The sequence below is a fragment of the Candoia aspera genome, chromosome 6, assembly GCF_035149785.1.
Source record: "Candoia aspera isolate rCanAsp1 chromosome 6, rCanAsp1.hap2, whole genome shotgun sequence".
NCBI classification, from domain to species: domain Eukaryota; kingdom Metazoa; phylum Chordata; class Lepidosauria; order Squamata; family Boidae; genus Candoia; species Candoia aspera.
Genome location: NC_086158.1, coordinates 82929446 through 82952946, shown reverse-complemented (window position 1 = coordinate 82952946; position 23501 = coordinate 82929446). Strand labels below are relative to the sequence as shown.

General features: G+C 39.7%; 1 protein-coding gene across 1 annotated transcript in view; it reads left to right on the top strand.

Moving 5' to 3' along the window:
- The window catches only part of LOC134500311 (hexokinase-1), a 51982-nt gene that overhangs the window by 12608 nt on the left and 15873 nt on the right, over positions 1–23501 (top strand). The window contains exons 3-13 of the mRNA XM_063307534.1: positions 5554–5702; positions 9130–9249; positions 10789–10884; positions 11593–11692; positions 11782–11965; positions 12713–12868; positions 14401–14634; positions 16965–17269; positions 19134–19282; positions 19377–19496; positions 20607–20702. Coding sequence (XP_063163604.1) covers positions 5554–5702; positions 9130–9249; positions 10789–10884; positions 11593–11692; positions 11782–11965; positions 12713–12868; positions 14401–14634; positions 16965–17269; positions 19134–19282; positions 19377–19496; positions 20607–20702 — 1709 coding nt within the window. The remainder of the gene's footprint in view (positions 1–5553; positions 5703–9129; positions 9250–10788; positions 10885–11592; positions 11693–11781; positions 11966–12712; positions 12869–14400; positions 14635–16964; positions 17270–19133; positions 19283–19376; positions 19497–20606; positions 20703–23501) is intronic.

Genomic DNA, 23501 nt, shown 5'->3' with positions numbered 1-23501 from the left:
CTGAGATGAACATTGACCGTGTTTAGCTGGCTGTTCAACTATATCTGCTACATTTTGCAGTGTCTTGTTTAAATGTGTGTGTGCAAATGCAGGTGTATCAGGCTTGCTTTGAAATGAGGGTAAGATAGGACTTGGTTGAAAACAGGTTGTTGTTTATTCGTTTAGTCGCTTCTGACTCTTCGTGACTTCACGGACCAGCCCACGCCAGAGCTTCCTGTCGGTCGTCAACACCCCCAGGGACGAGTCCGTCACCTCTAGAATATCATCTATCCGTCTTGCCCTTGGTTGGCCCCACTTCCTTTTGCCTTCCACTCTCCCTAGCATCAGCATCTTCTCCAGGGTGTCCTGTCTTCTCATTATGTGGCCAAAGTATTTCAGTTTTGCCTTTAATATTCCCTCAAGTGAGCAGTCTGGCTTTATTTCCTGGAATAGGGCATGATTAAGATTTTCCAGGTCAGGCTCTGAAGTTTTGTGTTTCCTGTTGAAAGTAGCAGGAACTACAATGTCAGAAGGGTTTCTGAAGGTCACAAAATAAAGATTTGGGAGCTGTTTGTGGCCTTCAGATCTCAGGTTGCACACATCTATGAGAATGTCTACTTCCTGCAAAAGAGGTAATTCAAAATGCAGGGGAGCACATATGAAACACCTATTTTTGAATCATTAAAGCAGCCTCATCTTTTTCCAGGTTCACCTGGTTGCTTTAGAAGCTGTTCCCTGCTGTCTCCGTAGATGACCTTATCCAGAGACAGTGGGGAGCAGCTTTTGAAGCACTTGCATAAGCCTGGAAAAGGCTGTGGTTGCTTTAATGATGAATAAATCCAACTACTGCCTCTTTGGAGCATCTCCTTTGAAGGATATGCACAGCCATAAACTGCTGAGTGAGTCATTCACACGCTTTGGGGGAGGAGGGATACTAATGCTATAGAAAGTTGTGGCATTCTGCGCATTTTGACACTCTATAGGGGCTTTTCTAGAATTAGAGAGGAAGATTTTGATAGGGCATCATTGCTGGCAAGTGGGATGGGGTCCTCTCAGAAGTGTGAGAAGCAAACTCTTCAGTTATATTTGATCTCTGGAACAGGACCTCATGATGACAGGGAGCAAAACCCTTGGTTCTTCTGCTGCTCACCAACACTACCCATGTGGGAAGCCAAACCCAGAATTCCTACCACATTTTTACAGACTGTAGGACAGGGAAACTTAACCGGTCCAGTTTGATGACAAAGCCATATCATGGTGGTGACTCATGCTTTTGAGTTGTATATTTCACATCCCTCATCTTGTTTGTTTAAAGGCTATATAAAACAGTTTTTTGGCAGACTCATTCTTTGAGATTCTCCCTGCATAAATAATAGTTTCCTTTGGGGAAAGATGAACTTAATTACTTGAATCTTTCAGGTCTATTTTTGGTAATTTGCTTAGTTTCAGTCATATAGTAGTTTGGAGGAAGGAATTTCTGAATTGAGGTCTTCTTTGGGACAAAACTTGGCAGGTATAAGAATGCTTGTTTGCAGGGAAACAGTTTCAATACTTCCACTTAATGCTTACTTTAATCTCTCTCTCTCTCTCTCTCTCCCCCCCACACACACACAAATATAGTTTTGATCTCTTTATCCAAGAAAACTTTCGTATAGCTAGTAAATCTCCTTTTTTTAAAGATAAATTGGGGCATCTCATAATATTGTTTTGAATCAGCTTAGCTCTGCTGAAATGGTTCTTAAAGTTTTTGTAGAATTTAAAATTGAGTTTGAATTATAACAGGAGGCTTCTTGGTAGGCTGTTCTATAGGGGTGTACACACTTTTGAAAGAGGTGCTTTGCACAAGTGCATTTGTGAGCATGAAGCACTTCTCTCTGAAGCATTAAAGCAGCTACATCCTTTGCAAGGCTTGTGCAGATGCTTTGAAGGCTCTCCCTAGTTGCTTCTGTTTGTCTGTGCATACACAGACAACACATCCCTGGGCATGTCAGCAAAGCAAAGTGGTTGTGCATGTACACACATGTGGAGGTAGCTGAAGACAGCTTTCAGAATAGTTGAATGGACCTTGCAATGAACACAATTCCTTTAATGCTTCAAAGAAAGATGCTTTATTGGTGTACATGTGCTTTGCAGAGCACCTCCTTCCAATGCTTTGCACAGTCTGCTTAAGCAATTACTGTTTGGAGCTTTCAATCCTGATGCAAGTGCTCGGTGAACTTTTTGTCCATATAGGTTACATTATGGCTGTGAGCTTGGTTGAAATCCCTTGATTCCCAGCTGCTAATTTCATAATCACTTTTGGAAATTGCTTTTTGATTGCTATTTAACTATTAGGAACCTTTGCAACAGCAAGTTTTAGAGCACTGGTGAGTCTCCTTCAATTCTTAGTGAAGTTTAAATACAGGGTTAAGGATTTAAAATTTTTTTTTTTTTAATAAACAGCAAAAAGGTGATTAGAATGTTGATTTTGGAAAGTTCCAAACAGACTAAGGATCCAGGTGGATTTGAAATAAGATTTTGAAATTAATTATAAGAATCCTTCCTGTGGGAAAATGCTGTTGATTTGAATTCTTAAAAAAAAACATGATATGGTGGGACTTTGAAGGTTGGACACTAGAGGGAAAGAACTAAAGATTACAATTGAAAGAGAACACTTAAATTTGATTTACTGATACAGAATGGAACAAAATACTTTAACATTGGATGTATTGAAGGCTATTTGTAAACAATGGACCTGGAAGTTAATTTTAAAAATGTCTGCTGTTATAGATAGACTATGTTTAAAAGATGTTACGGAAGAAGAACATGTTTTACTAGGCAAGACTGATTTGAAAGTAGATTTAAAAATGACAGGCTACAAGAATGATATGGAAAAAGATGCTACATTAGATATGGAAATAAAACTGGCTGATGTCTTAATAATTAAAGGGGATATACAAAAACAAACCAAAATAGTTACCTGGATAATTTTCCTATATTGGATTTACAAAAGAGTCTTGTTAAAGTTTTGAAGGATTTTGTGAGACAGGACAAAGAAAAAAATGAAAAGAAATCAAGTTTTAGGACAGTATTTGAATGGATTAAAGATCAAGATTGTTAAAAGTAAAAGGAAGGAATATAAGAGGAGCCTTATGATGAAGATGAAAGAAGAAAGTGCAAAAGCTGGTTTGCAGCTAAACCTCAAAAAAACCAAGATTATGGCAACCAGCTTGATTGATAACTGGCAAATAGAGGGAGAAAATGTAGAAGCAGTGAAAGACTTTGTATTCCTAGGTGCAAAGATTACTGCAGATGCTGACTGCAGTCAGGAAATCAGAAGACGCTTAATCCTTGGGAGAAGAGCCATGACAAATCTCGATAAAATAGTTAAGAGCAGAGACATCACACTGACAACAAAGGCCCGCATAGTTAAAGCAATGGTGTTCCCTGTAGTAACATATGGCTGCGAGAGCTGGACCATAAGGAAGGCTGAGCGAAGGAAGATCGATGCTTTTGAACTGTGGTGTTGGAGGAAAATTCTGAGAGTGCCTTGGACTGCAAGAAGATCAAACCAGTCCATCCTCCAGGAAATAAAGCCAGACTGCTCACTTGAGGGAATGATATTAAAGGCAAAACTGAAATACTTTGGCCACATAATGAGAAGACAGGACACCCTGGAGAAGATGCTGATGCTAGGGAGAGTGGAAGGCAAAAGGAAGAGGGGCCGACCAAGGGCAAGATGGATGGATGATATTCTAGAGGTGACGGACTCATCCCTGGGGGAGCTGGGGGTGTTGACGACCGACAGGAAGCTCTGGCGTGGGCTGGTCCATGAAGTCACGAAGAGTCGGAAGCGACTAAACGAATAAACAACAACAAAATAAGTATGTTATTATCTCTGGTAACCCTTAATAGACTTTTGCTGACCAGGACTGAATGACGAGGCTTTAAAGATTTGTTTATAGATAAGAGATGAGATAAGAGATCATTTGTTGTATTTTAAGAGAAAATAAGTTACTAAAATTGTTTATATGTGTTGTTATGGAGGAGGTAGTCATTTCTTTATATATTTCTTTTCTTTATATATTTCTTTTTTTTCTTTTCTTTTTTTATATAGTCTTTATATATTTCTTTTCTTTTTCTTTACTATATTGTTTTTTCTTTTTTCTTTTTCTTTTTCTATTTTTTCTTTCTCTCTTTCACTTCTTTTCTTTTCTTTTCTTTTCTTCTTTTCTTTCCTTTCTTCACTTTCTTCTTTTTCTTCTTTTTTCTTTTCTTTTTTCTTTAGTTTGTATTAGTTTTTATTGTTGTAATCGTAATCTTTAATAAAATTACCATTTAAAAAATCCTGATGCAATTGCTGTTTTTGTAATTCTGTTTTCATTTATTTATTTTTCAAATTTAATTACTGCCCATCTCCCCCAAAAGAGGGACTCTGGGCGGTTTACAATAAAATCAAACAACGATCATAAACATTAAAATCTCATAAAAATCAGACACATTACAATTATTATAAAATGCAATAAATATAAAATCCAAGAGGCTATAGAATTCCAAGCTGGTGGGAGGGACTCTAGGGTGCGAGCCACCCCCACGAATGATTACCCACTTCCCCGCCCCAGGCGAGACTGCAGAGCCAAGTCTTCAGGGCCTTCCAGAAGGTCAGGAGTGAAGGGGCCTGCCTCACCTCTGGGGGGAAGATGTTCCAAAGGGCGGGGGCCACTGCAGAGAAGGCCAGCTTCCTGGACCCCGCCAGATGAAATTCTCTTACAGACGGGGTCCGTAACATGCCCCCTTCTGGATGATCAGGTGGGGTGGGCCGACGTAATGGGGATGAGACGGTCCCTCGGGAGCATTATATCGACATTATATGTCTTGGAAGTATTAAATGAGACTCCTCATCCAGTAACTTTGTAAGTTACTGATTTGATTTTGATTATTTATGCAGCCTTTGGAATAACAAACCTGAATATTCTGTTCTTGTAAAATGAGAGCAGGTTATTTTAAAAACTGGGAAACTAGTCTCTTAATCTTAAAATATGGTTAATGGAACATTTTATTTCATGTATATTGGACACCTCTGAGAATGTTTAGTAAAGGTGGTTAAAATTGCCAGGTGGTTGAGGATCATGACTTGTCAAAAGGAAATAGTGCTTGAAGAGGAAATTGTGCTTGAAAAAGAATCATCCATCTTTCCCAGCTTGATTGACATATTGGCTGGACATTCTGGAAATTGTATTCCCATCACATCTGTGTTTCTTGTGGACTGGTGCAGAGCGTGAAAAATCTTGGGGAAGTTGAAACATGATTGTGTGCATGATCTTCAGAGTTTGTCTAGGCCGTGTGGGTACAGAGCAATTTACCTTGTTCCAGTAAGTTCTTGTAAGTCTTGATTCAGACTTACTATCTTTATCCTATTAGACAGGCTGAGGCAAATGTTCTCAGTTGATTTATCAAATGTATTTGCAAGGTCAGAAAGTGAATGCTGATAAGATAATTTCCACTGCTTGTTTAGCAGCCTGATGGTATTTTACTTAATGGGTGGGAAAGTTTAAATGTGAGCTGCCTAAAGTGATACCTGTTTCTTCCCAACAGAGAAAGGAGATTTCATTGCCCTGGATCTTGGAGGGTCTTTCTTCCGTATTTTAAGAGTGAAAGTCTCTCATGAGAAAAAGCAGACGGTGCAAATGGAAACCGAGATTTATGAAACTCCAGAAGATATTATGCATGGCAGTGGAACACGGGTAGAGTCTTCTTTAAGTATATAGCTAACAGTCCAAATGTTTCCCATAGTGCTTGTTAAACTGGGATTATCTTTTGGATTTTCTGATACTTAATTTTGAAGGGAATAACAAAAGTAATTTGTAGGTTTAATATTCAGGGAAATGGAATGTTAAAAATCCTAAATATACGTTTCTTGCCGAGTTCGAAAATATATTTTGGGATAAATTTCCTCTCATTACTTTCTTGCTGAAAAAAAGATGTCGAGAATGCCAGATTTTATTACAAAAATTGGCCTTTTGTTGGGGGAGATGGGTGGTGGTTAAATTTGAATAATCAGTCAATCAATCAATCAATCAATCCATTCTTCCAATTCACTCATTACAAATGGGGGTGTTTTGCTCTCTAGCATAGAAAAGCAGAGCATGCATCAAATATGCAGTCAAAGCTGGCCAAACTAGCAGACAGATAAAAGTCCTGTGTGATGGGCATGAATGCATTGGCTTAGCTATGAGTTTAAAAAGGTATTGCTGTTTATTCTGTTTCTCCATATGTTTATTTTACCCATCTTTATTTTTCTTTACTGTGTTCTGGGATGGGTGAGTATCATTAAACATTTTTAAGAGCTGATTATTCAGAAGAAAATTCTTCGGTATAGTGCCTTAAGCGGCAATCCTATGCATGCTTACTTGGAAATAAAAAAGATAAATATTCCCTAAAGTTGAGCTTGATCCCTGTGACTTCATGGTTGCACCCCTGTAATTTTTGGGGGAGAACAGTATAGGAATAGCTGGTTTGGCATTCTTCCAGGATGTTTTTTCAGTTTCCCAGTCTAGAGTGCAGCCCTGGTGGTTTTGCTATCTGTGTACTATCCAGGTCTAACCTTGCTTAACCAAAATAAGATGAGCCAAAGGTGGCTGGATGCCTATCAACTTTGTTGAACTTAGAGTGTCTCCTCCTTGGTTGCATTTGTACAGACAGGGAAACTCTGGGGTAAGGCTACCCCAGGAAATGTTCCCAGGGAGAAGGAGGCTTGGCAAGTGGAAGATTGCCCATCTGTCTTTATCAGTCTGCACCCTTGAGTTATTTTCCTCTCCCTGCATCTAGGAGAGCAAGTCTTATTCTATTCAACAGGACTTACTTTAGTTGACATCCATAGAATTAAGGTTCTTGAAGTAATTGGAAGTCGATATTCCAACTTTTAACATTACCTGTTGAAAGAAATAAGGAGATGCTAACCTCTTTACTAAAAGTACTAATAAGCAAAATTTAAACAAGGTTAGTGGTGCCTGGAAGTATTGCTTGTTCTGGGTTTAGATGATATGCTTAACAGAGCAACCACATGCACACACACGTTAGAGTGTTTGCACTAACCAACTCTTGTGTTTGAGCATGCTGTGTGAGCCCAGTCAGTGGGTGCCACAAGCAAGACGTGGTTTTTATAGTAGTGCCAAAGCAGTCTGTTCTAGGGAAACAAGTCAGCGAAGAATAAACTTTGTTTGCATATTTGATGCATCTTTGTCTGGTTGCCATATTTTGTTGTATGGTGGATCTTCTGTATTTATTTTTTTACCAAAGGACCTTTCTGTCTCTTGCTCTTCAACCCATATATTGATCCCTACGTATACATTTTGCAGCCAGCAGCTCAAGCTGTAGACGTTATATGGATGGTTGGTGAAGTCAAGGAAGGCAGGAGAATTTCTCCTACTTCCTCCACTTAAAACTCTTGTGTAAGTTACCGAATTGGTATCTGCTATCACTGATGCTGCTTTTTTTTAACCCATATGACACCATCCATTGCCATTTCTCTTGCTTTTCCTGAAATGTACATTCACGATGGGGTTCTGAGCCCTGGCAGCATGGCTGTTGAGCCTAAAGGATGATGATTTGGCACTCTTCTCTTGCATCCTTTGGCATTGCTATTGCAAAAATTCTTATTTTGAGCCGGTTGATGCCAGGATTCTTTCAGTTTTTGCTGCTTATTAGTTCTTGAAAACTCCAGTTGGTTGCTTCCAGCATTGTCATGGCAGAATGAGAAGGTACCTTCAGTGGCCCTGTGATCAAAGCTTCTGATTTGCATCATTGATTGTAATCACTGATATGAAGCACCTCACATATTTTTGTAGGCATCATACAATTTATTTATAAGTTAGCAGGCGTAACAGCTGATAAACATTCAGCAGTTATTTAAAGTTAGGTTAGCTGTTGGTATTGGATGAACTATAAAAATCTGTCAGGTCCCAGGCTTGGTACTTCATTCATTTTTTTTAATGAACAAAGGTCAAACCAGGTCAGTTAGTACATTATGACCTGCTATATTTTCAGGCATGATTCTGCTTGGCAAATGAGGTTTTTATTTTGATTTCCTGGTGCTTTTTTATTTGAAGTTACAGTTGGTAATTTGGGAGAGTTAACACAGATCTGATCGTGTTAGAACACGATCCAGTGTTTTGTTTTGTTTTGTTTTAAATCTCAAAACAGGAAGCATTATACTGGCTTCCCCTACCTGGCACTGTACAGATCTGTTAGGGTTACAGCTGCCCAAACTTGGCCCTCCTGGTTGGGAATTCTGGAATTTTGAAGTCTTGGCACATCTGGAAGGCAACAGGATGAGATGGCTGTGTTACATCTTTGACTTTGCTGAAAATTTACAAAAAAGGATGTGTTTCATGAACATTGAGGGAAAATAAATTACAAGAATATAGTTAAAGGGCTTTGTAATGAAGTAATTTGGGATTTGCTTAATGAAGATTAACTTGGTGAAGATGCTCTGGCATTATAGTTCAACCATATTGTTGTGCTGGGCTACCATTTCTTATTTGTGTATTGTAGCGCTTGTTGTCAGACCTATTTCATAGCATGGAAGGGGACACAGTCTTGAAATCATATTCTAGTCAAAGAACTCTGCATAAATTGCCTGCATTGTGCTGCATTAAACACACACCCATTTCGCATGTTAACTATTAAGCAATTTCTGGGTGTGTACTTTTAAGAAATAACAGAAGATACTTTGCATGGGATCAATATTCTGGGTAAATGGAAAAATACATAGTTGAAGTGCCATGGCCCAGGAAACATTGGGCTTGGCCTCCTTAATAAAGAGTGATCACAAAATTAGCTCACAATACCACAACATTTATCTATAAGTGGATGAGGAATACAGTATCAGATTTGGTGTCACTGTTGCTTCCTAAATTCCATGCTATTTTGTTGTTAAAGTGTAATACAAGAAGAAATTGAATAAAATTATCCTAATATGATGGAGACGTAGTCTCCCAACAACAGTGAAGTAATCAGCGGTTGTCACCAAAATAATAATAATTATCAGTATGGATTCTCTAATTATTTTTCTCATTTTTCTGTTATGGCTTGTAATGCTTTTCTACTAATGTAATTAATATTTTTAGATTACTTCCTAACTTCCTTTTATCTGTTTTGCTTCCTTTTCAGCTTTTTGATCATGTTGCTGAATGTCTGGGAGATTTTATGGAGAAACAAGAAATTAAGGACAAGAAATTACCTGTTGGCTTCACATTTTCATTCCCATGTAGGCAATCTAAGTTAGATGAGGTATGACTTATCACAGGTTTGTAGATTCTACATTGTAGATGGAATATAGGAAACTGCCTTATAAGATGGGTGCACTCATTGGGGTCGTTCACACTTCTGACTTAGCTTCTGATATTTAAATGGTGAACACACCTCCTGGGAACTCTGTATCAGGCCAGTAGCTCTTAACTGCATCCTGTCAGCTTGATTGCTTAGTGATCTCATAGTTGATGACAACAATATGAAGGTGGTGAATAGTTTTGTTTTTGCTCAAGAGCAGGTAAAGATGGACAACATACTGGAAAAATAGAGAGGAGATTAGTTCTAGGGAGAAAGACAGTCACTTAGATAGGATCATGAAGGATAAAAGCATGTGACTGTGAGGATCAGAATAGTTACTGCAGTGGCCTTTCTGGAGATTATGTACGGCTGTGAAAGTTGGCCACTGGTAAAGAGCAAGCGAAAGAAGATAGATGCCTTCAGATTAAAGATCTTGAAACAGTTATTAAGATAACCTGGACTGCATGAAAAAAACAGCTGATCTATCCTGGACCAACTAAAGACTGACTGCTCCTTTGAGGTGATTAGCAAGCCAAAAATCATGTAATTTGTATGTGTGCTGTGAATGGATAATGGATGAGAAAAAAATGACTATTCTTGGCAAGGTTGAAGGAAGTAGACACAAAGGAAGAAAACTCTTATGGTGGATGGGTGGGATCAAAGAGATTACCAGGATGTCTTTGAAATGCCTACTCAAAGAGTAGTTGAAATGGTGAGTATTTGTCCCTAGCATCTTCAGGAATCAAACCTGATTTGGTGGCATTAACTAACTACCATGCAAACATGGTCAGACTCAGTTCTTTGGTTGGCAGGGTTTTCAAAAGAGTGCTTGCTGCCTGTACCAGAAGATGATAGAGGCTTAATTAGGGACTTTCCTATTGAACTATTGTACTTTCTTAGCTGGAAAAATCTGATGATATGAACGTAATCTTGTTGTTAGTAAAATAACAGCTACTATACAGCTATCACTACTACAGTGCAACTGCTTCAATACTGCATATGGAAAGCAACTGAATTTAAACCAGTGTTCAATATTGCAAGGTTATGGGAAGCTGCAGAAGTTCATGTGTGGACTATATTATACCAAGACCACTGAAACCCCATGAAAACCCTTTGGAAGAATTTGCATATGAGCACAAGTATAGGCGTACCTCTTTGAATGAAATTGCTCCGTCCCAGAATTGTGGAGTGTCTAAAATGGGGAGTCATAAATGTGGCAAGAGCGAGCAATGGGAGATTTATGCAGTGGCATTGCATGTATTCTGATCTATGGTTGTAATAAAACATTTTTATTTAATTTTGATTTTGCTTGTATTACCTCACTTGGAATGTCAGCAAGTGGACAGGTAGGACGTTTGCTGATGTTTCCCACATTTGAACAGGTTTTCAATTATTTTCAACCCTCCCTCTCCCACCCCAAAATAAGCTGTATCTTGGTGGAAAGAAATGTCACTAATGTCATGCAATTTGGCTAGTATTGTAATAGTTTAATTTTTCTAGGGTTTTCTGATTACCTGGACGAAACGTTTCAAAGCAAGTGGTGTCGAGGGAGCTGATGTAGTAAAGCTGTTAAACAAAGCCATCAAGAAACGTGGGGTAAGAATGTATTTCAGATATCTCTGTATAAAGCATATATGAGTTGGCTGATTTGGGACATACTTCGTTGGATGAATTAGATCTCTTTTGCTGATGTTTCTCAGTGTCATTGGAAAATAATAAGGTACTTGCTTATTTAAGAGCATTTTTATTCCTAGCAAAATTATTGAGTCAAGATAATGTCAGGCTGTTTTCTGTGTTAAATATATTCACGTGGACATAACTGCCATTTCTTTAAACAAACCACTCTGAAACAACGAAGATCATTTTACTGTAACCCCTTCAACCTATTTTATGTGGAAGCAAGTCCATTGGCATTCTCCTCTGAATGAGAGTTATTCTCAAGTTGGTGTAAGAATATACATTTATGGGATCTGCATGTGCTAGAATGTTCTTTTAACACAGCTACAAATCACAGTAGGTTTTTTATTGGCCCCAAAGTGGCTACAGCTTGGACTGAGTCACAAATGGAAGAGTCTTGCTTTTTTGATGAGGGACTTTTTTGAGAAGGAAATAACACTCGGTTCCAAGGACACAGTCTGTCTTGTGTGTAGCAGCAAGAAGAAAATGTAAAACCATGATCCATTGGCTGGCGTAATTATATGCTTGACATGCCAAACTTTGTTGAGATCTGACAAGTAGAATAAGCAGATCAACACTGATAATTAAATTGCCTGATAAAAGAAAACACTCTGTTTCATTCTAAAGGATTATGATGCGGACATCATGGCGGTGGTTAATGACACTGTTGGGACAATGATGACCTGTGGATTTGATGACCAGCGTTGTGAAGTTGGCTTAATTATCGGTACTAATCCTTTGCTCAGAATAATGCATAATAGCATTTTGATTTTGTGTTTGTGAGTATATTGAAGAATCCGATTTCCTTCTCTCAAGGTACTGGTACAAATGCCTGCTATATGGAGGAAATGAGGCACATTGATCTGGTGGAAGGTGATGAAGGGCGCATGTGCATCAACACAGAATGGGGTGCATTTGGAGATGACGGCTTATTAGAAGACATCCGGACTGAATTTGACAGGGAGATTGATCGGGGTTCCCTTAATCCTGGGAAGCAACTGTAATTGCGATTATGTTACTGTTGATAATTGTCTTACATAGTGTAGTCTGACAGAGTTCCTTTATGATTCTTAGCTCCGGGCACCTCTGGACAATTTTTTGAGCAGTTGCATGAGGTCTACAGCATTTAATTTATTAATGACTTATACTGTTCAGTTGGAATTTGCAGAGAGCCAACAGTTCTTGGTTGGGATTCCTTTCCGTGTGCAAACTCCAAGTCTTTCCCTGCTCCTTGCCCACAGGATAGTGTCACTGAAACTGTGTGGCATAATCTGGCAGAAAAGTAATGAAATTAGATAAGCTTTCAGATAGGCTTAACAAATTAGCAAGTCCTTAAAGGAATGGCCCTATTCATGTATGTGTTGTCACGATATCACCATCGTGCCTTTCTAAAGCTTTTGGCTGTCAGAAGAAATGCTAAAAGATGTGAAAACAGGTGGCTTTGGTAAAAAAAAAAATTACCTGACTCTGCTCTAGAGAATCAGAATAATGTGGGAAGCTGAATGTGAATGTAGCAGATATTGGGAGCAGGCAGTCTTCTTCTTGATTGACTTTTCTTGAAGACCTGTGGGTCCCACCCATCATTCTCAACTAACTGCTATTTGATCAACAACCCCCCAAAATGGGAACTTCCTATGTGGATAATACTTTAAACATCAAACTGCAACCTTACAGATTCCAAGTTAGGATGCACTTCTGTATATTAATTTGAATGTTTGACCTCTATGGTTGTGAAATTTCTTTTCAGATTTGAGAAGATGGTCAGTGGTATGTACATGGGTGAACTTGTCAGGCTTATCCTTGTAAAAATGGCCAAAGAAGGTCTCCTTTTTGAGGGGCGAATCACTCCCGAACTTTTGACCAAAGGGAAATTGGAAACTAAGGATGTTTCTGCCATAGAGAAGTAAGTAGTTTGGAAGCTTCCTCTAGATTTTTGAATGGATGTAATCCATCAGTGGATTTTAAGAATAATTATTGGATAACTTTGAAAAAGAGTGCCCTGGATTTGTGCTTAGTTGTAAGTACAGTAGATCCATTGAAATAAATGGGACAATATTTGTCACGATTCACTTGAATACCATTAATTTCTTTGGTCAGTTTGAAGCATGACAAAACCTGGATCTAATCCAATTTTTAAAAACTAAATTACTAGACAGTGCTAATCTTGCATTGTTCAGAGATCACTGGAGATGAATCATGGGTTGAAGATTGCCAACAATTTGGTTATCATTTTAATGAACCTGCAAGATTCTAAATTACAAAAATTATGAATGTTTCATTGGTTCTGTAATGTTCTTTTCTTGTATAATTGCCATTGTTTTCAAAAAGCTTGACTTGACCCTAGAAGTAATATTGACAAGCACTGTTAAACCCCACTGATGTATATGTCTGAAATATGTATCTGAATCTATTTTTGACATTACCTTCCAAATGCATCTCAGCAGCCTTGAGGATCAGACTCCTGTTTGTTCCAACAACTAGAATTCTGAAGTGTTGATCATATCTGTAGGCCATAGTTAGATGATTAGAAGGCCAGATGTGGCTCAGTAGTCGTATTTTGTTCACCAGTAACTTTTCAGGACTTCAGCAACAGGCCACAGATTTAAGCATAGGTGGTTTGAATTTGCATTTATGGAAGTATTTTCTCCTTATTAAGTGTTTTAGTTCTGTTTGCTTCCATAACAGTTTGGTCTTAGGGTACTATAACATCTTTCAGTTCACATTATTGCATCTATCCAACCATCCATCCATCCATCCCCCCCCCCTTTTTTTTTTGCACAAACACAAATATTGTGCCACAGAGTTATTATAGCTGTCATGGTATACTTACATTACTGCATTTTATCTGAAAATCACAATTTACAGTCTGTGTAGTATTGGTTTGGGAGGGGAGGAGATATTTGTGTGGATTGAAGAAAAATGGTATGCCAGGGTCCAACTTTTAAACAGTTAAAATGGAAAAGCAGTCTTAAAAAATAACAAAATAGTGGAATATATCATTGCAACAAGAAAGAAAGAAAATATTAATGTATGCCTCCAACAGCGGTATCCTGATTTTTTTAAACTTTATTCCTGTCTGTGTAGCTTATTTAAAAGAAAGACATCACAAATACTATTCCTAATTGATTGCTTTGTTGCAAATTAATTTTAAAACAGAGTGTCCTCTTTCCAAATCCAGTACTGCAGAACTGAACACTCTTGAGAAGAAAGTTATTGTGCTTTGTAGGTGACAATAACCAGTGGTGTCCATCCAGGCTTCCCATCTGTCCTGAACCCTCATAAGATTCCCATGACACCACCTTGGAGAGATTATTGTAACCCATTCTCAGAGTCTTCCAACACTATCCTGTAACCTTGATGAGTAACTTGCTATCAGATTCTCATGTCAAATCATGAACTTTAGAACTTCATAGTATGTTTCACTTCTGGTTTTAGGAGCAAGGAAGGTTTGCATAAAGCCAAAGAGATACTGACACGTCTTGGGGTTGAGCCTTCCCATGAAGACTGCATTGCTGTCCAGCATGTGTGCACCATTGTGTCGTTCCGCTCTGCAAACCTGGTGGCAAGTTCTCTGGGTGCTATCGTGAATCAGCTGCGAGACAATAAAGGAGTTGGCCGGCTGCGCACCACGGTGGGGGTGGATGGATCCCTTTACAAGATGCATCCACAGTAAGATCCTGTGCAGTTTCCATAATTATATCTTGGCACCTGTTAAGAGCCATCTCTAGCAAAGGTCAACTATGCAGCACATCATGCTGGCATTTAATACACACTCAGAACTTGAGCTGAATAAACAGAACTCTTCATAGAGAGAAATGTGAACAGTTAATAACACAGGCTAGAACCTAAAAAATAGCTAAATAAGATAGATATGAGGGCATTCCATATCCTGTGCATCCTTAATATGGATAGCTACTTACAGGAGACAATATTTGCAGACCGTTTTCCACATCTCTGTAACATGCAATGCTCTGTGGCTTCTATTATATTTTGCTGAGTATTCCATGGATACACATGCATGAAGGTATGGGGATGGTGATTCCTATGCTTCTTTCCACTCTTACCTATTCAGGACGTGGTTAATAATTGTATGGGAGACACTCAGGAAATCCCAGGGTTGTAGGTAACATTAAGGAGCTGAAAAACATCCTGGAAGAAGATAATGGGAAGCTGTCTGTCTGTCTGTCTATCTATCTGAATTTAATTCCATTTAGGCAACACCTGACTCCAAACCAACTCTGGGTGGCACACAATATAATAAACAATAAAAACACAGTACAGAACAAAAGAAGATGGGGTCTGGTCATTCTATACAAAAACAGAGACAAAAAGACATCCAAGAGTGGGCTCCATCCATCTTAATCCAAGGCCTGGAGGACAACCAGGTCTTCAAGGCCTTACGGAAAGCCGACAGGGTAGGAGTCCCATGGATATTAAGGGAGGCCTCATTCCAAAGGGCAGGTGTTACTACAGAGAAGGCGTGCTTCCTGGGTCCCAGTAGATGGCACTGTCTAATCAAAGGAATCTGGAGCATGCCAGCTCTGATGGCATGTACTGGCTGGGCAAACATCATGGGACATAGGCGGCCCCTCAAATAAACTGGACCTGTGCCATGTAGGGCTTCACAGATAATCACCAGCAATTTGAATTACACCCAAAGCAGTGGGTGGGAACCAGTGCAGCTTTGCAAAGCAACAGTGTCATGTTGGCATACTGAGGCATGCCCATCACTGCCCGTAGCACTGCAGCCCAGACCAGTTGAAGCTTCTGAATTTTCAAGGACAGCCCATGTAGAGTGCATTGCCGTGTGCTGACTAGGGCATGAGTGACTGTCTGAATTTCCATATTCCTAGAAAAAACAAGCCTTTTTTATATTGGGCAAACCAAGGGGTTAATTTAATAACCCAGTTAGTGTGCTACATGAACACAGCCTTTGTTACCAGACTGCCAGGGTGAGATAAGTTGTCACGTTTTGGATGATCTTCGTACTGTGTTCCTTTGAAAGCTGTAAAGAAGTGCATAGTCTGAACCTTGGAAAGGAGCACTTTTATTACTTGTAATAAAAACTTGATTCCATTCCTCCTGTCTGAACACTTAAAAATTGTATTTTGAAGGAGTTGTCTCGGTTTTCAGCCCTTGGAGATTTAACTCTAATTCTTTTTAATTGTCTTGAAACAGAGGGATTTTTTTTTTCCCTGAAGGAGTTACCCATGCCTTTGTACCTGTTGCTCCAAAATTAATTTAGTGCTATTTCTCACAACATACAGGATTTTTTAGATAAGGTTTTCTCTGTTTTTTTGCGGGAAGAACTATATTAATCAGTTGAACAAAATAGGCAGAGATGGCTTTGGCAGATCTCAATTCCATTTATCCTCAGTTCCTCTGGACAAATACTACGGGTAGTCCTCGCTTAACCACAATTGAGACCAGAATTTCAGTTGCTAAGCAGAGCGGTCATTGAGCAAATCTGACCCGATTTTATGACCTTTCTTGTGAAAGTCATTAAGTGAACCACATGGTCGTTAAGCAAATCACTTGGTTCCCCATTGATTTTGCTTGCCAGAAGCTGGCTGGGAAGTTCAAAAATGGCAGTCGTGACCACAGGATGCTGCAACTGTCATAAACGTGAACCAGTTGCCGAGCGCCCAAATTGTGACTGCGGGGATGCTGCAACGCTTATAAGGCCAGTTGTAAGTTTTTTTTCCCCCAGCACCATTGTAAGTCTGAACTGTCACTAAACTAATGGTCATTAAATGAGGACTACCTGTATTGTCTTGCGGGACCAGGTCAGCCCCTACATTTCCCAAATAGTAGTTACTCCTAGATGCCGTATGGTCTGATGCCTTTGTATAGCGGGCGATGCTGGTTAGCATGATGGGAATGATGCAGAAGATGGCACAAGGTGAGCCAAACCTCAGCTCTGACTTGTGAATGTGGTTGTGATGTACATCAGACTAAAGATGAATTTGACACTGATTTTTCCCTTTCTTGTTCTTTAGATACGCTAGGCGCCTGCATAAAACGGTGCGGCGCTTAGTGCCTGACTCGGATGTGCGTTTCTTGCTGTCTGAGAGTGGCAGCGGGAAAGGGGCTGCCTTTGTGACAGCTGTAGCCTATCGGTTGGCAGAGCAGCACCGGCTGATTGATGAGACCCTGGAGGAATTCAAGCTCACCAACGAACAGCTGCTTCAGGTGAAGAAGCGGATGAGGATGGAGATGGAGGCTGGCCTGAGGAAGAAGTCACATGACCACGCCAAGGTCAAGATGCTGCCCACCTTTGTCCGCAGCACCCCTGATGGGACAGGTAGCTCTCTGACGCCTCAAGTGACCTTTAGGGGAGATGATCGATCTGATGCCCGTTAGATATTTCAGACTACAGCCTCCATAAACCCCAACAAGCATGACCAGTGGTCTGGAATTATGGGCTTGAGAATCCAAAAATCAGAAGAGCCCCAGATTGATGCAGAGCGGAGATTTTTTTTAAAAAAATAAAATACTTTTTCCAGGACAGAGAAAAATGTTTTTCCAGGACAGAGAGAAAAATGCAAAGCATTTGTAAGCCACTAATGGAGTCACTGGCATATACAGTTTTCAAATACATAAATAAAAGTCAAAGTGTCATCACGTGAAACTAACAGAAAGGATTTTACAAAACAGTAAAAGTGGCTAGAAAATGTTCAGACCAGTGGGTACACCTTGGTCCTGGGTATTGCTTGGGAAAGCAAAGCCTCTAAGGCTGTATGTTACTAGGTGCCATTTCTCTTTGGATTTTCAGTGGCAAACAAAACGAAAATGGGGTGTAAGCTTTAGCACACCAAAGCCACATCTCTCGCCAAGCACCCCCATCTCTGGAAATGCTCACCCTGCCCACGTGTGGTTTTATTCAACCACTGCTGACCCCCCATCGGTTTGTCCTCCAAGTGAAGGAAGAATCTGAAGCAATCAGCAAACATTTTACAGCCTTCCCAGGATGCAAGCTGAGATAACTCTTTAGAAGGCACCTTCTTACAGCCTTTTCCCAGCAATTGCTGTTGACAGCCTGCTATGTCCAAAACACAATTAAAGTTGACCAGACTTTCTGATCTGAAATACCATTATCCATGCTTTGGTTTGTTATGAAGAGAAGGATGCCTGTTCCTCTTTTTAGATCATAATTTGGGAAAATTAAAAAAAGACCACAACCCCTGCTGCATTAGAATTGCTTTGGAAGGGCACATCCCTTTCAACCATGGTGGAGCTGCACCGCCACCTAGTGGCAAACACTGCATACCTGATGCACCTCCATCACATTCAGCATTGCTCAGCAATCCAACTTTTCTTGGTGTGGGATATTAATACTAGAATACTATATGCCTCACCTTCCTTTCTGCTTTTTCAGTACATTTTTAGGTCAATTAACTGAATGAGGTTAATCAGGTTCCTTTTTTGTTTGTTCGTTTGGAGAAACAAAAAACGAGTGGATGTGCCTGTAACTTTTTAAAAATGGAAGGAAATTGGATTAACCTTTCTGACCAGTGAAGCCTTCCAAGCTTCAGAGAAGTAGGGGTTATGCTCCTTTAAATTATTGGGAGAAAAAAAAGGAAATGGCTTAAAGCTTGTGTTTGGCCTGGATCATATGATTTTGGTAGTCGCTGGTTTCTTTTCTGTGGAGGTAAATCTTGCCACACCTTATTCCTGGATGTTCACAGAGGCAAGGGGCTTTGTGCAGGAAAGTGTTTACAGCTTGGAGGTAGTTCAAACCCCCACCCCTACAGTGGCAATTTCAGTGGATCTTTGCAGCTAGCTACTGGGCCAGTTAGCGCCCATCTTCCTGTTTTCCATGTATGGAAAGCAAAAATAATCTGGCATATTTTGTCTGCATTTCTGCAGTTCTCCAAAGCATGGAACTGCTTATCAGATTTTGGGAAGATCCATGTTTGATTTTGTTTTTTCAGAGCCAGTGAACCCTTTCAAAATGGCTCTATATTAATTAGCTATATTAATTAGTCCAGTGTCTATTCTTAAAAAGACTTGTACAGTCAAAGGCCGGTTAAGTGGAATATTTTCCTCCTGCAGTGGCCAACCAGATATCTGATTAAAAGCAGGACATGAACACAGTAGAACCTTCACATTCTCCCAACAGAATTTAGGTGCTTTATTCCTAACGTTCCAAAATGCTTTACTTGCAGAAAATGGAGACTTCCTGGCTCTGGATCTTGGTGGAACAAATTTCCGTGTCTTGCTTGTGAAGATCCGAAGTGGTAAAAGAAGAATGGTAGAAATGCACAATAAAATATATTCAATTCCTGTAGAAGTTATGCAGGGGACCGGAGAAGAGGTGAGCATTACATGGAATGTCTTTTATGTTGTTACAATTTAAATGCATTAAAAAAAAACTATATTTCATGATAGGAATTTCTTTCTCTTCTTAGCTGTTTGATCACATTGTCACCTGCATTTCGGACTTCTTGGATTACATGGGAATAAAAGGAGCTTGCCTCCCTCTGGGCTTTACGTTTTCTTTTCCTTGCAATCAGACCAGCTTAGATGCTGTAAGTGACTATTGTTATTTATAATGGCAAATTTTCATTATCTGCTTTTGAGGGTTTACACATTTCCTTCGGTGTTTTATGAATGGAAGAGCAGTATAGATGAAAAAAGAGAAGTCCTACTGTTGTTTTCTGAACCATAACGTTGTCTTTGGAGCAGGAAAACCTTTGGTTCCAGGTTAAATCTGTCCTTGGGAAGAAAATCTGGGTGTAAGTTCTGTGCCTACATGGGTTGCTGTATCTCAGGCATAGCAGAGATGTTGCCTTATCTTGATTTCAGGTCATTTGATCCACATTGTTTAGTATTGTCTACACTTAAGTGGTAGCTGCTGTCTCTGGTGTTTCAATCAGAAGCATTTCCCAGCTTGTCAACCTGGGGCTTCTTGTATTGGTGCTGTGCTCCTTTGTTTGAAATGCAGTTGCAGCGATCAAAAATGCAGTCATCTGGCAATTAATTCCCAGATTACTGCATTTTTTTATCACTCCATGTGTGGCTGTGCTTTGAAAGTGATCCTGAAATGGAGGTCAAAATAGAGTAAGTGGTTGGCATCAATTTATATTGCTGATTTATAGCATAGAACGGTGTTTTCAACCTCAGCATGCTGGCTGGGGAATTCTGGGAGTTGGAGTCCACACATCTTAAAGATGCCGAGGTTGAGAAACACTGGCATAGAGGGAAAGGAAAGTGTCATATCTCTCAAGGGTTTGCTTCTTCTTGCTTCACTTGACTTTTTATGGGTGGGAGATTTAGCACAGTAATACTGAATAGCAAATAATCTTATATTAGATCTGGCTGAGGAAAAGTAGGTTGCTGTCTACTTCTAGTCCCAAGTAGCAGTAGCTTCGCCTAAAGTTCCACAGATTTTATAAATGTCATGGAAGGTCGTCTTAATGCCATCGTTTTGCTTGGAACTACAAGGCTGTTGGCCAAGGGAATTTTGCAAGTTGTAATCCCAACGCAGTTTGGGATTACAAGGGCATGCAATAGTAAAAAGCTGCAGTATGTGCTCATTAATTGTTTTGGTCCAGTATTGCTTCTGATAACCATTTCTGGTTTGTTCTGATAACACATGTGTAAAGTCAGAAATGGACTTTATTTGTTTTGCTTTTTAGGGTATCCTTTTGAATTGGACCAAGGGTTTTAAGGCTACTGACTGTGAAGGAGAGGACGTTGTTAATTTGCTAAGAGATGGAATTAAAAGAAGAGAGGTGAGTTACATCTGTTTTGGTTTAAGATTAAAGAATTGTGATCATATTAAAATTAATGTATTATTGGCCTGAGTCACTGATTTATCTTCACATTCTCTGCACCGGTTAAAATATAGTACAGTACATTTCTGTAAAGTGGGGGACATGCAAAGAAGATGCTGGTGGAACTATGCATGCAGGTTTTAACAGCCTTGGCAGTCCGTGGTGAAGTAGTGGTCTTGGCGGCGAGTTAATAAATGTCTGATCTACTCAAAAATTATGTAAACGGGTTTCCCATTGGACTATTATTGCTGGCGTAATTGAGAATATGCTGCTTTTTGGCAAAATGTATCAAAACAATATAACCAGAAATGTTTGGGGGGGGGGTGTTAAAAAAAAATAAAGGCCAGATGGAAGCCGTAAGCATATGGGTGAAGCTCTGCCTCTGTACATGTGTTGCATGTGCAAAATGTTTTAAAAAGAGCAGGGCTTTGCTTCATTTGCACAATCATGGCTGCCATCTTGACTTTTTTGACACCCCCAGATGTCCCAGGAAATAATGGATTGAATTAGTGTGAGCAGATCTCTCATTCTATACCATTCCTGGAGATTGGCATGTTTTGTGAATGGAATTAGAGACCCCAATATTAAGATCTATTGTAATTTGAATCACATTAACAGCAGAGAGCCAGTGTGGTGTAATGGTTAAGGCACCAGGCTAGAGACTGGGAGACCATGAGTTCTAGTCCTGCCTTAGGCACAAAGCCAGCTGGGTGGCCTTGGACCAGTCACACTCTCTCAGCCCTACGAAGGAGACAAGGGCAAACCACTTCCGAAAACTTGCGAAGAAAACTGCAGGGACTAGTCCAGGCAGTTGCCAGAGTCAACAATGACTTTAAGGCACCAAAACAGCAGCAGCAGCAGCAGCAGCAGCAACAACACAGCAGTTCCCTACAGCATAGATAGGTTGGAACATGGCAATGTGACTAACTCTTAGTCAGTAGGCATAGAGAACGTCAACTGTTCTAGGAGCAGAGTGTTAATTTGGAAAACTGTGGAATATTGCGTTTCCCCTTTGGACCTGGCTAACCAGGCCATCCTGAGGCTGGAACAGGCAAGACAGAATGTCCAGAGGAAGAATAGAATATTCTGGAAGGGCAAGTTTTGCAGATCCCTGTTAGTCATGCAATAGCATGAAGGACTGGCAGACAAAAAATGGATTACTGTAAGGTCCATGCTGCTGCATTCAAGTCTGTATTTTCTTATTACTGTTGGAAAGCGTCTGGTATTACATTCTGGTAGAAGGGAGAAACTATTTTTTTCGTACCTCTATTTAAATTTTTCATTTTTCTGAATTGTTAAATGGAAGTGTCTCAACTCGCTATTTTTAAAAAATTCATAGCTGATGTGTAAATTTCTTCATCTTGGCTATAGAGCCATGAGAGAATCATAGCTTTGCAATATAAATCACCATGTAGTAGTCTTTTCTAAACTGATGCCTTCCAGCTGGTTGGATCTAAACCTTTCACTGCCCACGCTGACTGGAAATGCTGGGAATTGTAAGCCCAAAATACCTGGAGGACACTAGATTGCCTTGGAGATACATCTCAAACTGAAATTAAAATGAAGAAGAAATAGGATTAATCCCATACAGTAATTATTAGTATATTGCATAGTATAAGTTTTTTTTAAATGAAGGAAAGTTTGTTTTTGAACACCATCCCTATATAGTATTTGACTGTCAGAAAACCACACACAATGTACAATGTCAAGTTGTTGATCCTGGAAAGGAGAAAGGGCTGCTTTTAGATCTTACGTATTGTGAGTGGCTCTCATGAAATCGGAGCAACGTGATTCAGCAAATTTGAAATAATGTAAGAGAGTAAAGGATAATGGTCTTCTGTCAGAACAGTTTGTACTTCTGTTTCAGCTTAAGTAGATGAGGAAGATGTGGAGTCAGTGCTAAGCTTTCAATCATTGGCAAAATTGGATGGAACACTGAGAAGATGAATAAACTGGGAAATCTGGCTGTAAAGATAAAACGGAAGATAAAACATAGCAAAATCTGAATTATCTCATCATTGTGGTGGATTGGGAATAAGCCACGTAGCACTCAGGAATCATCCTATCATTTATTTACTTCCATGTAAGAATTATAGTTGGGAGTTACTGCATGGTTGTGTGTTTACCCATCCTCATTTGAATTGATACACTTCTTGTAATATCTGTACATGATAAAGGACTTTGAAGAGAAAATTAAAATAGAGCGTAGCATTTTTTCTCTTTTCTTAGCAAAGGATAAATTACACAGCAGACTGGGTGGAGCAAAATAAAGATATGTCAGGCCCAGCTCAAGGACGACAGTGAATCAATCCAGTCAAACTTCAGCTCTTTATTTGCTCACACCGTATAGACAGAATCTTGCCAAACTAAAGCTACTCTAGCTAACCTAAGGGGAAATATCCTGGGAGGCTCCAGGGCATGGCTACTCTGAATCTTAGTCTTCCCATGTTCCATCTCCGGCCTGAATTTTCTCTTAACTTGCTCCCCTCCTTGGAATGTGCTCCCTCCTTCCTGAGAACCAGCAGCATTACTGAAGTCCATCACATCACCTCCCCCTTCAGAGACACATTCCATCACAAGATATCCCTAAATATGCGATGTAACAATCAGCATTTTCTAATACTTACCACTTTAGCTGTCCTTCAATATGTGAAAAAAACCCCACCTTCCTCAAACTGAGCTTGACTCCTGGTGATATGTGACATTTTACTGGCATTCTTCTGGGACCTGTCCTCAACTTCCCAGTCAGTTCCATAA